At 34.7% G+C, this 18,632-nt stretch overlaps 1 protein-coding gene across 2 annotated transcripts in view; it reads left to right on the top strand.

Moving 5' to 3' along the window:
• The window catches only part of LOC120624986 (LIM and SH3 domain protein Lasp-like), a 31,195-nt gene extending 15,601 nt beyond the window's left edge, over positions 1–15,594 (top strand). The window contains exons 2-8 of one of the 2 annotated variants that reach the window (XM_039891872.1): positions 3,607–3,701; positions 7,407–7,539; positions 8,261–8,396; positions 10,531–10,782; positions 13,736–13,860; positions 14,502–14,549; positions 15,280–15,594. In XM_039891872.1, the coding sequence (XP_039747806.1) occupies positions 3,607–3,701; positions 7,407–7,539; positions 8,261–8,396; positions 10,531–10,782; positions 13,736–13,860; positions 14,502–14,549; positions 15,280–15,426 (936 nt within the window). In that variant the 3' untranslated portion in view covers positions 15,427–15,594. Of the gene's footprint in view, positions 1–3,606; positions 3,702–7,406; positions 7,540–8,260; positions 8,397–10,530; positions 10,891–13,735; positions 13,861–14,501; positions 14,550–15,279 lie in introns of both variants that reach the window. The other variant, XM_039891871.1, reaches the window with a different exon arrangement.
• The last annotated feature ends 3,038 nt before the right edge of the window (positions 15,595–18,632 follow it).

Below are 18,632 nucleotides of genomic sequence, written 5' to 3'. Positions count from 1 at the left end.
CTAAAAAAAATTAAAGAAAAAAGTTCGTTGTTTATGTTTTTGCGATCTTAAATTTATTTTAGGGCCAATTTGTCCAAAAACTCATCTTAAGAATACAATTTATACATGTATTAAAATAAACACACACAAACCGTCGAACACACATGTGAAGTGAAGTCATAGTTAACGATTATATATGGCGTTTTAAAAATCAGCTCTCAATGAAATAAATAACAATTATAAGTTTCCTTCTAAGGTACCTATTTTACTACTTTATATTATGTATCAATAGCTATAAACATATAATGTAATATTACTTTTTACTATCATAAATTTTTCTTTTTGCCATATCAACACTCGTTTTATTCGCACGTCCGAAGGTGGATGGTAGAAAATGCTTTAGAAGCAAGTCTGTTTTAAGTCGTTGTTTTTTAGCTGTGCAATAAAGAAAAAAAACAAACCTTTCAGTGCTTTTACCGTCGGTTTATTCTAGAAAATAAATTCATTTAGCACTTTGCATCGTCCCTACTTAGCATCGTCTGATGGTGCTATTGTTAGTCTGCGAACTGGTTCACTGGGCTATTTACCCAAACACTTTATTATGGCGATCTATTGTATCTCTTTACCACTAGAATGACATTTGTATGCTCGGAAACGTTACTACATTTTCGACTATCGAAACGAAATGCGGACCTAATGTTATTTTAGTCACAAACTTTGTACTTTTTTAGTGCTAATGTGTAAGGTTGTATTGATATATTACAACTTCTGGTTCTTCTTCTTCCACATTGGTGCCTTTCGACCACATTGGTTTAGGCCTCCTTTAACATCTTCCACTTCTCGCGACATAATGGAACGGCAAAACAAAATAAATATAAATTGCAATAAGTAATAGCTTACATTTGAATTTATTTTTCATTTGTTTTATCAAAACAATACACCCAAACCACCGTCTAACATAGCCCGTCTGCGCTGTTACTTTATTGTCTATGCCCGGAAGTTGAACAACCGAGATGTGGACTATCAAATGCAAGAAACATCTTTCAAATGGTTCGCATGGTAAAAGAATTTTAACAAAAGAATAACAACTCTTGCTTCTTTTATTAGTACCTATACATATAAAGATTGGTCACATCTTTATGGGCCCACTCGTATTGTGTTAAACAGTCTATTAAATGAAAACCTAATAGACACCGAGCGTATGAAAATTAATATGATGCCATTTTTAAAGTAATTTTGTAAATCTATTAATTATTCGGGTTTCTGGGACTCAGAGGTCATTGAAGTCTGATTGTTGACTTGATAATGTTTCACTTGATTCTACACTCGAAAACGACAAACTTTTGCGAGCTAGCAAATTTCTTGCTAAGGTTATTGTATTGTTACAGAAGTTTGCTTTCACACAGGTTTTTTTCTCACAAAGTTTGGACACTTGTCTGCAACATGAGATTCTTTTATAATGGGATGTGATATGTATAATTATATGATAAGAATGAGGTACATGACACTTCTCTGCAAGTACCGAGTGTCTAAATCCTCATATTAAATTTAAATTCAAATTCAAATTCAAATTCAAAATTTCTTTATTCATGTAGGCCTATCACAGGCACTTATGAAGCGTTCATACATAATTGTTTACATAATTGTAACGGGATGGTGATAACTTCGTTCGCCAACTTAAATCTAAAGCTACGAGGGTTCCAAACGCGCCCTGGTCTAAGAAGAGCCCACAACAAACTTAGCCGGGTAAATTTATTTTTTTGTTATCACCATCTTCCAGTAAATTTAAATTAAGCTATGAAGCTAGAGCAATTCACACCCAAGCTTTTTTATCGTTTAAATAATCCTTAATGTTATAATAGGATTTTTCTGTAAGCTTACGTTTTATATAAACTTTGAACTTATTGAGAGACAACTCAAAGATTTCATTTGGTAATTTGTTATAAAATAATATACAATTGCCCTTGAATGAATTTGCAATTTTGTGTAGCCTAGTAAACTGCACAGCGAGTTTATTTTTGCTTCTAATATTTATATTGTTACAGTGCATTTTCTTTTTAAATTTTGATATATTTTTATGGACATAAATTAAATTTTCATATATGTACTGACTATGCACCGTCATTATTTTAACTTCTTTAAATTTATCCCTTAATGACTCTCTTGGGCCCATTTTATATATCGCACGAACAGCCCTTTTCTGCAGGACGAAAATAGAATCTATATCAGCAGCATTACCCCATAATAAAATGCCATAGGACATAATGCTGTGAAAATAACTAAAATAAACAAGCCTAGCAGTTTCTATGTTTGTCATATGACGAATCTTTTTTACCGCGTATGCTGCAGAACTAAGTCTGTTCGCTAACGCATATTATAATTTATTGTCATCTATATATATAAAAGAAAGTTGTGTTAGTTACACCATTTATAATTCAGAAACGGCTGGACCAACTTTTATGATATTTTATTTTTTGGATTTCGCTTAGTCCGGAATAGGACAATAAGTATTAAAATATAACACTCATCAAAAAAAAAAAGATCCGCGGCACGAAGTTCGCCGGGACAGCTAGTTAATAATATATTAATTAAAAAAAAACCCCGACATTCAATATTGTGTACATTTTCGCACTATTCCAAGTGTAGTACTTCAAGTCCCTTATTTGATACCCATATTGAGCGATTTGTGAAATATATAATCGGCATATTAGTGGCGGCGGCCAACTTGAACCGATTTTTATAAAATATAGCTTTGAACACGCCCGTCTAATTCACATTCCAAACATAAAAAAAACTAAATCAAAATAGGTTCATTAGTTCGGGATATACGATGCCACAGACAGACACAAACAAACACACAGACGAAATAGTTAAACTTATAAAACCCCTTCGTTTTTACGTCGGAGGTTAAACAAAAACAATGTTACGAATACAATACGTCTATAAATACATCAATATTAAAGTTTAAAATATCCTAAGGTAAAAGCGTTAACCCAGCTTGGAGCGGTCAGTGGCGTGCATAGGAGATTTAATCAGGGCAAGCATAAAGCAGAAAAATCGCATAAAATTGAAAAATTATTCTCGTATACACCTTGTATGAAACTTTAAGGGTAAAATTCAAAAAATTCAAAATTCATTTATTTCAATTAGGCCTAATATAAGCACTTTGAAACGTCAAGTCTGTCTTTTTGTAGTGACTCTACCACCGATTCGGAAGGCAGATTGTACCAAAAAGGAGCCGGCAAGAAACTCAACAGTTGCTCTTTTCCAACATCAACAATTTAACATTCATTTTTCTATCTTGTGAGAGAGGAAGGCGGAGCCGGATGCTTCCAAGCAACCTTGTCATTAAGGAATTCATCAATTGTATAATATAACCACTCTGTAATAAATGTGTTTTAACATATTCTTTAAATGTATGCATTGGTAGGTCCAAAATCGCCTTAGGAATCATATTATAAAAGCGTATACTATGCAGGTAGGCAGTGCATTTGTGCATCTATGAAGTGCACGCCACTGGGAGCGGTTTAGTTTATCTATACTCTAAAACTGCATGAAAGATGCTTTTACCCAGCTGAGAGACGCTGATGACGTAAGAAAATCCTAATTGTTTCTTTTTGTTCGCAGACATGGCACAAAGGCTGCTTCAAATGTCAAGAGTGCGGGATGACGCTCAACATGCGCACATACAAGGGCTACGGCAAGCGGCCTTACTGCGAATCGTGAGTATGCAACACATTTAAATGTTACTAGCTTATGCCAGCGTTCTTTGTCTGCGTTCAGTTTTTTACAAATACCGTGGGAACCGTTGGTTTACCTGGAATAAAAAGTAGCCTATGTCACCATCCGTCCTTTCAGCTAACTCTTTGCTACAGCTCAAGTCGATTGTTTGCTTAGTTAAGGCGTAAAGTAAGGACAAACAAACAACTGACGAAGAAGGTGGGCAACTAACATACTTTATTGATGTAATGTTATTTTGATATAAATAATGTTAATATACATCATACTTAAGTCAGCTCAGTCACTATAGATCACTACAATTATCGTCAGTAAGTACAGTCGGCAAAAAACCTATTTTTATTAACTGCAAGAAATTCCTGGCAGTTTAGAACAAGAGCAGACGCTGTTTTATATAATAAAAAACGAGATAAAAAGCTTTTTCGTTATGAACTCGACATCATCTCATCCAGAATTATTTTTTTAAATATTGTATTTAAAATAATCTATTCGTACAAGTTAAAAAAACCACTGCAGCTTTATTATATTGAAGATTTAGTTATTCTAATTTTAATTAATTATTGTTTTTTATATTTATTTTATGTTAATCTCTCAATTATGTAATAAAATGATTTTATTTATTTATTTTTATTCATCGCAACACATTAATTATTTTTTAGAGCTACCCTCACTCACCCATCATATTTTGTATGTAGCTTTAAAAATACTGACCTACTCTTAATTCCGAGCGATGAACGATGAATACCGGTGTACTGATAAACCCGATACGCCGTAATAGAAGTAGTATTATTATGTTTATTTAAAAATTTATATTTTTCAGTAAATAAATAAATAATAAATTAATAACCGTTTATTTGTCAGGTCACAAAGTAAAATATCAACTTTCCATAGATAGCCGTTTTGCTATGAGGACATTAAACGTTTCGCTCTCTGATCCCGATCAGAAATGAGGAGATAAGGTTGCCGACCGTACTAGTAAGAATGAACGGTGGGTGCGTTCAACAATTTATGACATGAATCAGCAATCAGCTGTCAACAACTCTTTGTATATCCAACTACGCAGGATATATTATATTACTAGTACACTGTAAATTTTTCTTTTCTTAAATTATAATATAATAATATAGTGTTATATAAAAAATTGTGCGCAAACACAATATGTGATTCTGTCGTGTCCATCTCCATCCGTTGATGGGACGGCAGATTCGACACGACCGAAAAGAGATCAGTCGCAAGACCGACAACTTATCGTGCTTTACGAGGCACGGAGGTGAATCAGCGCCATTTTCCAAACTCCGGGCTGGTACTAAAAATTTCTTTAAAAAAATTCATTTCAGTTTAAAAGCACTTTTGAAACGTCGGTTTGTAGTGACGCTGCCACCGGTTCGGATGGCAGATTCCACCGAAAAGAGCCGGCAAGAACTCAGCAGATTGCTTTTGATAGAACAACCCGATACTCTACGCACATTTCGCTCCGAAAACGGAGCATCCTCAGGAGATGTTGACTTTACAATCAATAATTGTTAAGAATTAATTCTTAACGCTGAAGGATTGAAGAAATTATAAATTACACCATACAGATTCTACTGCTTTTCGCAAATTAAGTTTCATTTTCATAATATAAAGTGGAGTGGTTATTGATTTGGATTGATTTATAAGGTGTGGGCAAACTCTGTGTCCTAACTTAAGGTCCGGATTCGAATTCAAAACGATGCAAACTAAAACGCGACCAACGATGCGACAAGGCGATGCTTGCCTTATAGAAAAATCCTATTATAGTATAAAGGACTTCGTAATCGATAAAAAAGCTTCGGTGTGAATTATTGCTCTAACCCGGTTGCTCTTCTAATAATTTTAAATGACATTGTGAGATGGTGATAACAAAAAAAAAACACCCGGCTAAGTTTGTTGTGGGCTTCTTCTTAGACCAGGACGCGTTTTGGAACCCTCGTAGCTTTAGTTTTAAGTTTACGAATGTGGTTATCGCCATCATCTCACTACCGTGTAATTCTTATGTACGCATCAAAAATGCCACCTACTTGAATAAAGATATTTTGACTTTAAAATGAGACTACAGTTTAATTATTGATGAAAGGATACAAAACTTAAATAACAATATAATATACAAATGAATACAAAAATCTGATAACAATAAATTTAAAGAGATACGCACATAAACGCAAGTAAAAGTGTGAATAATCTAAACTTTCATTCACAATGGGCACATTTTAATGTTCAATATAAAAACGTGTATTGCGTGCGTGATTAGTCGACCTGCCTGGCGCGGGCGTAGCGGTGAACGCTGTGGTCTTATGGTAGAAGGTACTAAATTCGATACCCGGCAAAGGCAATTTTGATGATGATAACTACATTCGTGAAACTAACACTAAAGCTACGATGGGTTTCAACCGCGCCCTAGTCTAAAGAAAAAGCACAAAACAAACTTATCCGGGTATTTTTTTTTTACATCTTTCGACAGTGGAAATATGTAATTATGTAGTTAATTATTCATATCAAAAAATCACACGTTTCGATAGAAATGAATTTTGAATGTCCCAAAATCTGGCTAACTTTTACAGAAAAACGCAATCAAATTAAAAGGCAAATAACTTTGCAGAAACAATTTCAACAAAGAATATAGTTTAATTGCTCTATTTAAATTTGAGTTCCATTTTCTCTAATTACGTATTTAATTGTATTTACGATACTCCACAAGATTTCCCATGTGAGGTTTAACACTTACACCTAACCCAAGGTTGATCGTCACAGAGCGACACTTTGTTGGACCAAAGTGCTGTTTTATTTATGGGCGATATAGTTTCCTACTGTGCATCTGCTTGGTCCACCAATTAATACTATTTAAAAAGATTAGAATACATGTGTCACCACCACTACTCTTCCCGCGAGTGTCGTACGAGGCGACTAACGGAATAACAACGTCCTCACAACAGCGTCCTCTGTGCTACTAAATAGCATTTACTGCGATCACCAACTCGTATGCCCAGCGTGATGTTTTATGAAAATTAAGCTTAGAATCTGTATGGTGTAATTTATAATTTACTAGCGCACCCAGCCCGCTTCGCCGGGCTAGATTTTGCTTTATTTTATTTAAACAATAAACTTACATCATTAAATTTTTAATTTAAGTCTCATAATATATTCAATAATTCTCTCTTCGTATTCATTCTCTTGCGGGTAAAGATCATTATCTACACCCGTGTACACCCAACTATAGAATATCATCATAGTACATTGAAGCTGTATTTGACAGTTCAAAAATAGGAGTGCTCCGATCGTCACCAAACTTTACAGGATTACTTGCCAGGGCAATCCGGAGATTCCCTGAAAGTTTCATTGAAATCGGTCCAGCCGTTTCGGAGCCTATACGGAACATACCCACACACTTTCTCTTTTATAAATATAGATAGATTTAATTCTTAAACTCCACACCAAACAAATCTTCGGCAATGTACCCCACTTAGCACGTTTCGCTCAGAAACCGCAGCATCCTCAGGAGATTTAGACTAATTTTATTCATATGGTATATCATGGATTTCCGCAAAGTAACGCCTGCTTCTATCCAAAACCCAGCCATGATAATGGGCACACCCTCCCGTTGAGGGAGGCCAGTCCAGCAGTGGACTGTATTACTGTATGGCTATTGATAAAAACAAATAAAACTCTTTCAGACACGTACCTAAAGCGAAGCACACCACCATGGCGGAGACGCCGGAGCTGAAGCGGATAGCGGAGAACACGAAACTGCAGAGCAACGTCAATTACCACGCAGACTTCGAGAAGAGCAAGGGGAAATTTACACAGGTACACCATTCATTTCAGTAACTACTCAATCGTAATACTCATGGAACGTGTGGCATTTTTTGTACGACGGCCGATTGCGATCAGCGATCCTGCTTTCCGAGTACTAAGCAGGTGGGTTCGATTCTTTTATTGGAAAATTACAAAATGTTTGTTCTCCGGTATCTGAGTATTTATCTGTATAATATAAATATTTGTTTATTTTTGATAAAAAATATTTATCTCAGTACCCATACGCTCACTTTGGAGCTAGATGCCAATGTGTGTATTTCCGTATTATATTTATTTTTTTATTATATATTATATAGTAGTAGTAGAGCTGTAGCTAACACCGCCGCGCTGGCTACCTCTTCTAACATGTCACATTTATAGACCAGGAATAAACTGTTGTTTTTTTTCGTATGGTAATAATTGATGGACCTGACAGTAAAAGTGACATTTCATGTGGCATTCATATAACACAATGTAACAACACCTTCAGACCGTATTACGGCAATAATACCTGGCAGCAGAAATGAGTATGGCGGTGACCCAAAACGCTTTGTTAAAAGTTACTCAGTTTTTTCGGAAATTGTCGATTTCCTGTCGCCGACAAAACAGCCGCGCGCCGCCGGCTTATTTCGGCACGGTAGAGGCTTTGGTGTTTAGACTCCTTTATGCGACCAGCAGAAGACATTGATGCACATTTGTCAAAATATGATGGGTTTTGGTTTAAATGTTACAGGTGGCAGACGACCCCGAAACATTAAGAATCAAGGCGAACACAAAAATTATAAGCAACGTGGCGTACCACGGCGATCTCGAGAAGAAGGCGCAAATGGAGAAACAGAGGCAAATAAACGAGAACGGAGAAATTGTTGGTGAGCTTTCCCAAATACATGCGGATTCCTGAAACATATGCAGAACTTATGTATACATGCACATGTTAAACACAAGCAAAAATATGACATGCAAACTATGTCTAGCACACACTTAAGCTTATGCATACATTCTAAACACATGCAGAAAGAACTTAATCACTAGCATATTCTCTCTATAAAAAACTTACGAGTATATAAGTTTGAAACACGTGTTACTATATGAATTATAGGCACATCACCTGCCAATCTTACCGTATTCCAGCAAGACAACTCAAATTGCATAACTGATTCCGGTGGCTATGGAAAACTTAAAATGAGAAGCATAGTTAAATTCTTTATTTAAAACTTTCTTCAAACATACATGTCAAGCCATTGAAGGTAGACTTACGAAAGATAAAGTAGTCTATACAACGTATAACGGAATTTCGAAGTACTGCTGGTGGGTGCATAAGTACATTTCATAAGGGACTTTCACCCTGTAAAAATATTAAATCAAAAGAAGCATATTTATTTTTCTGTACAAACTTATTCAAAACCTTCTAAGTGGTTACTTATGAGAATCCTTTTGAAGATAAAAGACCAACACGTGCATAGTACCTATACTACGCGACGCGTACCTAATGAAGTGACAGGAGTCACTTGATTTTAGAAGCTACATCTGATTTCTTTAAGTAAAAACTATGACAGTGGTTTACTAAAAAACTATTAGCGTTTCTGTTCCGCAGCTAAGTCACAGAGACGGTAAATAATGTACATCTAACGCCAGCTCAGTAATATCTCGGCTTTCATTTACACGTTGTATAACTTCCTGCGAAATCCTCTACCGCCCTTTTCAAGTTTGCCAGAACAAACAGACAGACGAAAATTTTAATTTTTTTTTTTTATAACTTTAGTAGGTATATATACTTTCATATATATTTAGGAAAAAACACACACTTTAATCTATTTAACCTCGCTGTCAAAGTTGTTTTCGAATATCGAGACACTAACTACAGTATAACGAAACTTGTTCCTCTTATGTTAAAGCCCAAATTCTACTTTTATTTCACAACAAGCGTATTGGCGAAATTTTTGTTAACTCTAAATCGGTAGAAAAGAATTTGTGACTTTAACGTGTTAATGTGGACATTACGGTGTTTCGATATGGTTTCCGTACACGATTACGACTAGTATGACAATTCACTGAAACAAAATGAGCCACTTATTTATAAAACTTAGTTTTAAGTTATGTGTGTGTGTGTGTGTATGTGTATCACCAAAATGTCATTCATTGTGCACAACATCTCTGTGTTGGTCGTGGGTTCACCGCCATTTCGAAAACCATGACTAATTATTTATTGTGTGCTCCTGAGTCATGAGTTTGTTTTGATCATCGATGTATGACCAAGAAAGATTACACCATAATATTACCTATTTATTGCACTAATACTTACCCACTTCGGTCTGACATAGAAAATGTGATTATACGGATTTAGTACTTTGAAGTGAAGATGTATTCAAAGTTATCGTATGAGCTGCGGTTTGAATTTTTTTCAATTATTTTTTTGATAATTGTTTTAATATGGATGGCATAATAGTTTAAAATTATTTGATATATAAACACCAATTATAACTTGAATTTTCGAGACATTTCAGTACTTATGTATGATTATATCAGCACTGAAATGATGATATAATTACGAAACTTGAACATCACCGAAACTAAATTGTAAATAACGTTAAAAATCCTAGTAGCTGTTATAAGATTATCTTAAATTTTGGTTGCCACTTATAAATTGAAATAAAAATAGAGTGAGAACGCATTTATTTGACATTGTAAATTGTTAAGCATTCAAAGTATTTAATAGTTGCTGACTGTTTCTTCAGAAAGCAGATTGAATTCGGTTAAGATCGATCGGAATCGATAGGTACTGTTTGTACTTGGTTTTAACGATGGTTCTAATTATCCAAAAAAAAAACTTTTCAAATCCGGCTAGTAGTTCCAGAAAGCAACGCGTTTAAACAAAAAAACAAAAAACTAGCTTTATTACTATCCCCAAATCTTATTAAATATATGACAATCCTTCTCGGTCCATACATTGCACATAATGTACGTAACACCGTCATCAATCCATAAATCTCTTTTACACGCTAGATGTAGCTACCAACGATAACTACCATCAGCAAATCGAGACGTACGCGACCGAGATGCTCGCACCGGTACCACCGCCGAACCTACCGCCCAAGAACCACTACCAAACCCCGGTGCCGCAGACGCACCGGCAATACACCCAAGAGTACCGTCAGGATGACTACTACGCCTATCCGAAATACGAGGACTACCCGCAGAACGCAAACTATCAAAGCACCCCGCAAATTCCCCAGAATTTCGGGAACCAGAAGATCGGTAAGATCCACGACTACGACCCCCTGAGCGACGGGCCCAGGGCCCCGCCCAACACGCAGAGGGCGTCCGCCACGCTCATCTACAATAGCTCCAGCGATGGGAAACGAGGTAGGTCAGGAATCTTAGGACGACTTAACTCCATAGAACTAAAACTGCATGAGTACATCGCACCACCCTACTTGCATGTAAATATTAGAGCATTCCTAGAGCATGCCCCATAGAGCAAGGTAGGTAACTACTATACTTAATGTACACGCTACAGTACTCGTCACTAAAGTTGAAAAGGTAATTTGCTACAAATTACTTGGCCACCAAGTGTGCATTATCCTACTATCCTACTAATCCTACTTATATATAATATTATAAAAAAAAGAAAGTGACAGTGAAACATCAAACATCCAGTTTGTTACTCAATCACACAATACAATTTTTATAAATACTGACAACATCATCAATAGTCTGTAAAAACCCACAGCTGGACTAAAGGCCTCTACGAACTGTAGGGTTTCCATAATCACCATAGACCAACCCGTCTATGGTGATTATGGATTATGTTTACATATTCTCCAAAACTTACTAATCCTGCCACGCTGTTCAATGATAAATGAGGTAGGTTGAATTACTTAGAAATGGAGGGGATGATCAACTTAACTATGTAAACTTGATACTGAAGCATGTTCGTAGTAACCGAGATCACATGTAAGTATTTCTTCTAACCTGTCTTATAATGTAAACAGTCTTTTCATTAATTTACAGTGTTTTAAAAGTCGAGAGAAATAAGTGGAAAAAGAAACAAAAAAAAATTACTTTTTCACACTGAAAGTATGGAAAAGTTTTGTTTGCATTATTATAACCTTTATTTATATACGTAAAAGTAAGTGACTTTTATTTATGCAAATTTAATATTAGTAAAGTAAGTGCTTGAATGGTAAAGGTTTAGAGACATAAGTTTATTAAAGAGTTTTGAATATTTTAGTACGGAAAGTGGCTTCACGACTGTACGCCATTTTTATTTTATTCTGAAATAACGGTCCCGCATAGAATATGTATTTATCAAAAGCTGGCATCTATACAAATAAATATTATATCAGACCAAATCATTTTTATGTAAATCCACGTAGCAGTTTATAAACTGCCATCTGATATAAAAGAAGCTAAATCTACGTTTATTTAAAAAAAAAAAAAATCTTCTTGATAAATAATATGTCAGTATAAGTCGTTTCCAGTAAACGATGATCTTTGTTTAAGTCGTATGTTTTTGCTCGGTAATATTTGTGAAACTACCCGATTGTGGAACATTTTCTTTTAGCTGCATTAAGTTATGCTTTATAGATTTATATGTTCCTTCTATAGTGTACGCTCACAAAATGTTTTATTTTTAAGTTTAATGCTTTCTCAACTAAGCTAATTTTTTGTAATTCTTTTGAGAATTAAAGATCTTAAACGACAACCACAGTTACCTCAGCCTGCTACATAATTACAGCTTACTAGTTTGAAGAAAAATAATCTCAAAAAAATTAAAACACAACAAATATAACTTTTTTTTTGTTTGGAGGAACCCATATTAAAGGTATAGGGGAAGACGGATGCAGTAAGTGCCTTTCTACACTATTTTGAAATACAAAATGGCGGACTTATTAAATAAATCAAAATATTCAAAACCCTTTAACTGTTTAGGTTTTGCTTCGTTTATTGCTTTCGATTTGCTAGAAATTTTGTCTATGTGGTGTTGGAGTTATCATCGCTATCATTATTCAAACTGCGAAATCTATGGGAAGGTGTTGGGAAGGTAACCAAATATGACTTTAAATCTCTTTGTTTTTTGAAGTTATTCCGAATTATAAAATACAGATGAGGGTAAATTCTTCCGAATTAAACAAACATGAAGTTACACTGAAATAAAAAAATCATTCTTAGTCTATGGTTTTTCTTAGTCTAATGTGTCTATGGTTTTTGAATGCATAAAAAAAGTATTTGATTGCAAATTGATGATTCATACGGTTGGTGATATCAGTATAATAAAACTGAATTAATAATTTAATGAATTCCAATACAATATTAATATAGAATAAGCTGTAAAAAGTTAAAAATTTTAAAAGAGCAACTGTTGAGTCTCTTATCGGCTTGTTCTCGGTAGAATCTTTCTTCCGGACCGGTGGTAGATTCACTACAAACTACATATTTGACGTTACAAATGTAGTGTTACTATTACCTACTTGACAAATATGTTTTAAATTACAATACTGTGAACTTTTTTTTTATTTCATGTTCCACTTCAATTTAGCCCTTGACCGCAATCTCACCTGTTTGGTTAGTGAAGATGCTAACTAACATCCCGGGTTCGGTTCCCGGCAGCAAAAATTTGGGAATTAATAATTTCTTAATTTTGTCTGGTCTAGTCTTGTGGGTGGCTTTGGCCGTGGCTAGTCACCGCCTTACCGATACATACGTGCCGCTAAGCGATATAGTGTACCGGCGCGATATCGCGTATAAACCGATTTGGGGTATGACTACCATACTCCCTAACTGGTTAACCCGCTACCATCTCAGACTGCATCATCACTTAAAAATTCAAAATTTAAAATTCATTAATTTCAAGTAGGCCTAATATAAGCACTTTTGAAACGTCAAGTCTGTCTGTTTGTAGTGACTCTACCACCGGTTCGGAAGGCAGATTCTACCGAGAAGAAGCCGGCAAGAAACTCAGCAGTTGCTCTTTTCCAACATCAACAATTTACATTTTAAATTTTAACATTCATTTTTCTATCTTGTGAGAGATGAAAGCGGAGCCGGGCGCTTCCAAGCAACCTTGTAATAAGTCAAGGGCTAACAAGGCAACAAGGGCTTCCAGAGGAATAAAAAAAAAACGTCTTTTGTTGGTACCGTGGTAACTAGCCACGACCGAAGCCACTAGAAAAAATTCGATGATGACTGATTTAACGACTGATTATAGGTGCACATCACACCCAGCAACAGCAAAGCAGCCGGCATATCGGGCGCGTGACCGACCTCGACCCGCTCGCCAACGAGCCGGCCATGCCCCACATCCATCAGAATCACCAGTCCCAGGTCAAGCAGGTGGGCTCATCATCATATCAACCCATTACCATCCCACTACAGGCCACGGGTGTCCTCCCACAATTTGAAGGGGTTAAGGCTGTATTCCACCACGCTGGCCCAGTGCGTATTGGTGGACTCCACACACCTTTGAGAACATTATGGAGAACTCTCAGGCATGCAGGTTTCCTCGCGATGTTTTCCTTCACCGTTGATAATGTGTGCAAGTGATATTTTAATTGTTTGAAACACACATAACTTAGAAAAGTTTGAGGTGCGTGCTAGGATTCGAACTAACTCGGGTTCTTCTACAGATCTCCTCATTTCTGATTTGACCACGAAGAGATACTCAGAGCAAACCTCGCTACATTAAGCGATCATTATTGTCACTCATTTGTGTTAAATTGTAATTTTTTATTCAGTTTTTAATAAAATTAATATGTGACAAAAGAGAAAACTTAATTTACCTTAGAATTACATCAGCAAAAAAAAAATAACCAATATGCCCAAAAGTGACCTGTATTGGACCAGTGTAGGTTGTTCTTTTTTCTTATATATATCGCATACGATTTTCTAGAACTTCCTGCATCCCTACGCTTAAGGCACCGCGCACACTTTATTTTCTTATTTTAAATTTTAAACATATATTTTCTCCTTTCCAGAGAGTTTACATCGCCATGTACGACTACGAAGCAAACGATAGTGACGAGGTGAGTTGAAAAAACAATAATGTATCAATATGTTATTATAAGTACAGATTGTACTGGCACAGTACTCTAGTATATTCAACTAGGGACCGCGAGGTCATTTTTGAGCTTCTATTCTCGGGTCAATACCTATTGGGTTTTCCTGTTTAAAATCTGCGTACCAGCTCAAAGTCACCCCGAAGAGCACGTTCAACCGTCCTCTGGATCGTCTTAATATGTTTTATAATTACGTAAATTCCAAATTAAAAAAAAAAGTACAACCCTAACGTATGTATGTGGCTATAAATAAATGAACTATGACAATACACACATTGCCTTCTAGTCTATAGGTACTAAGATGACTGATGATGAGTATAATTCATAAAAATATTCATCATACATAAATACTTAGAATAAACAGATAAACACCCAGTATTTCCGTAGATGGAATCGAACCCACTGCCTTGCACTCAGGATACAGGGTCGCTGCAAACTGCGCTAATCAGCCGCACGTTCATACGTGTATTAGAATAATTTTGTTCATATTACTTACGTACATAAAATCTTTGCTTTTGCCATATTAACCTGCGACTTCATTTGTCCAATGTTTTGGTTGTCACTGCGTATTTTGTACAAATGCACAGTTCTTTCTTCAAAATTCACCTTATTATAATAATCCAATAATACCGTTAGGCTCAGTAGTTAGCCCCTACTAGCCTCGCGTATTTTTTGACTACTTCAACTTCACTTGCAGGTGTCGTTCCGCGAAGGCGACTACATATCGAACGTGACGTCGATCGACGAGGGCTGGATGACGGGACAGGTGTTGCGCACTGGCCGCACCGGCATGCTACCCGCCAACTATGTGGAGCTCGCGCCCGACACGCGTCCTTCGCACTGACGCCGACCGCCACCCGCGAACGAAGATAAATATAACTGACACACGATTGTAGACAATAATAATTAAACACGCAAATTAAACTTAACAAACGTTACGCAGAATCGGAAATATATAATGTCAAAGAATGAATCTAAAAACAACAGTGACACAATTAGAGACCTCAAAAATTCCGCAAAGTATAATACCTAAAAAGTTACACTGTCGAAATACAGTTATTTATATATCAGTATGCTACATACTGTATAAAAACTATACTTAAAACCCTCTAACCTAGATACTCAACTTTAAAAAAAAAACTACATATTCGAAAAGTATATTCGTTGAAGACACACTTAAAACACATGTGACGCTATTGTAAAACTTCTATCCGTCCAACAAGTTAATTATCCACCCAAACAGTACAGCTTCCATTATACAACGATGTAAGTCTAAATACTGGACAACATTATATCTAACGTGACGTCAATCGAAACGGATGAATGTCGGGTCAGTGCATAGCCACATTCTCTGAAAAAATATATTAAGACATTGCCACACAAAGCTAGAAAGAAATCAACTAAAATAGACATAAAAAAATGACAAAAAATTACGGTGACAAAGTTTGAGACCTCAAAAATACGTTGTCTAAATACGAAACCTAATAAAACGATGTCAAAGTACGGTAGCCGAAATTATGGTGCCGAAGAACGATAAAAATACCTAAATAATAATAGTACCTAAAAAAATACGCTATAGTTATCGTAACCAATATAAATCAGTATCAATATGCTACATAAAAAGATAAATAATTTAAAAATATGCCACTTATTAACTTGTCTAATAAAGGTTTTTTTTTATAAATAATCTTTATAACGCCTAATTTATATTATTTTATTACACTTTATTTTATTCTACATTATTGTTTTAGAATAGAATAGATGTATTTTTAACGGACCAAACTAAAATATTAAAGCATTTGATGGTTCATTCCAAGAATTTTTTTTAATCAAAAATATATTTTAACAAATTTAATCTTTTACCAAACTTTGTTTACGAGTTTTAGACAAAATAATAAATATCTATTTTTATAATTGGCTACTTAATTTTAGTACCTTAATTTTTTTTAAATACAAAACGAAATAATAAGTTATTTTAAAGCAAAATTCTTATCACTTTTTTTAATAATAATTATTATTATTAAAAAAAGTGATTTTTAGACATTCTTGAAGCTAAATGGTGATTTTTACATTTTTGTACCTGGTTACACTGCCGAAACAGGTCGCAGTGTGTTTAAGAGGTATTGTAAATAGATAAAAATCTAGATTTATGAAAATGTTTATGGTGTAATACCATATTTTTTATATTATGTATATTTTTCTAGAGAAACAGTTTTTACAAAAATAAACACTAAAAAACCTATATATAAGCATAATAAGCATTTTATTGGGGCACATGTAATTTCGTTTGATAAACATTCCGTTGTTTTCTATTTAATGCAATTTATAATTGATTAATAATATGAAAGAAGAACTATAGTTACCCTTGAGGCAACGTGGCAATCCGCTGTCTGACAGACGGACGTACATACGAACGGTACAGCCTTAGTAATAGGGTCTCGTTAGCACCCTTCAGTTACGGAACTTTAAAAAAACTTGACTGTAAAATTTTACTTTCCTGCTTCATATAAAAACACTCAAAAAATTCTTATATCTTACAAGAAATTTTGAAGTTATTAATGATAAAAGCTCTTCTTTTATATTTCATATCAATGCAGAAATTGTTATATCAATATATAATATGCATAAGATTTGCCAATTAGTTTTATTGTTTTTTTAAATATAATATTGAAACTGCTTATTTTATTGTTAATTGCAAGTGTTAAAGCACGTTTATGCAGTGACGTAACAACATATTGGCAGGCCCTATTCTATAGTGTGGCCTAATTCCATAAAAAAAATTAAGTTCAGTAATAAAATCAAAAACGATATGCCTGGCCTTATGTTTGTTACATCACTGTTTTTTAGGTTAGTCATTTTATTTATTACTTTATTTTAATTGGGATATCACTGCCTTTCGAAAAAGAATGCAAAATTAAAAATCTCAATTTTGTTTTAGTGAAAAAAAAGGTTTTGAAACGGCAGTTTTATTTGTTTTATTTTAGCATATACATTGTTATTATTTTAAGCATTAAACACATCACAATTATATGGCTTGGTTATTTAATGGAAGAGCGAGATTTAAAATATATATAAATATAATTTTCCTTACCTTAGCAATATTACATTTAAAAATGTTTATCACTAATAATTTGTTATTTTTTTTACATAAAATATTTTAATACTGATCGTTTAAATTGAGGTATAGTTCCTTAAGTAATAATAGCGGTTTCGTTAGTGGAAAAGTTCGTTTAAATTGGTTAATATTGGAGAGCAGTATCAGCGACAGTGCTGCCAAATTGTATACGCTGTTTTATGCTTCTATGTACTCTTTCAAAGCACAAAATACACTAAGAGTCGTTTCCTTGGTTAACACTGAAGTTAACTGGGTTGATTGACCTCTTGGTTTTCGATCTCGATCTCGCGTGCTTTTTTTCTAAATTTTAAGTTCTCATTCAAGCAAGAGACCGGGTAAAGAGCGGTTGGATTTCCCTAATCCATATACTCGAACGAAACCGCATTCATCAAAGGTTTTAAGTCATATTTAAATAAACAATATTTTGTTATTACAATATTTATAGTATCCCAAATCAAAAAGCGATAGAACATGCCACATTTCCACATCTTTTTCTCTATAAAATATCCTTTAGCCAGGCTGTGCCTGACTTGATGAAACAGACTGTTATTGTCTCGCTCTTCGACATAATTGGACACAATTCACACGATCTTATGTATGGTAGCAGTATTATAAGCCGGTTCCGATGTTACAGTGCCTTTGTAATATTTAATAAAATTTAAGCAAAACCTATTTTTTTATTTATAAGCGTATAAAGAAAGAGATGGACACACATATTGTCCTTTGTGTCAAGGTATGGACCGGTAGAGTAAATAACGATTTTCTGTGGGCATTAAATACGAAGTTTTACAAGCATTTCTTAGCTGTTCAAGCTATTACTGTGGAATGCCCTCGGGAAGAACATACGTCCGATGCATATCAATTGTTCCCACAACGCCGATATCGCTTTGACGTTAGTGCCACTCGCATCTGTCACTTTCCCACTACAGCACTTG

This window comes from Pararge aegeria, chromosome 7 (genome assembly GCF_905163445.1).
Source record: "Pararge aegeria chromosome 7, ilParAegt1.1, whole genome shotgun sequence".
Classification (NCBI taxonomy): Eukaryota; Metazoa; Arthropoda; class Insecta; order Lepidoptera; family Nymphalidae; genus Pararge; species Pararge aegeria.
The sequence above is the reverse complement of the archived record's forward strand: the minus strand, read 5'-3'. Positions and strand labels throughout refer to the sequence as shown.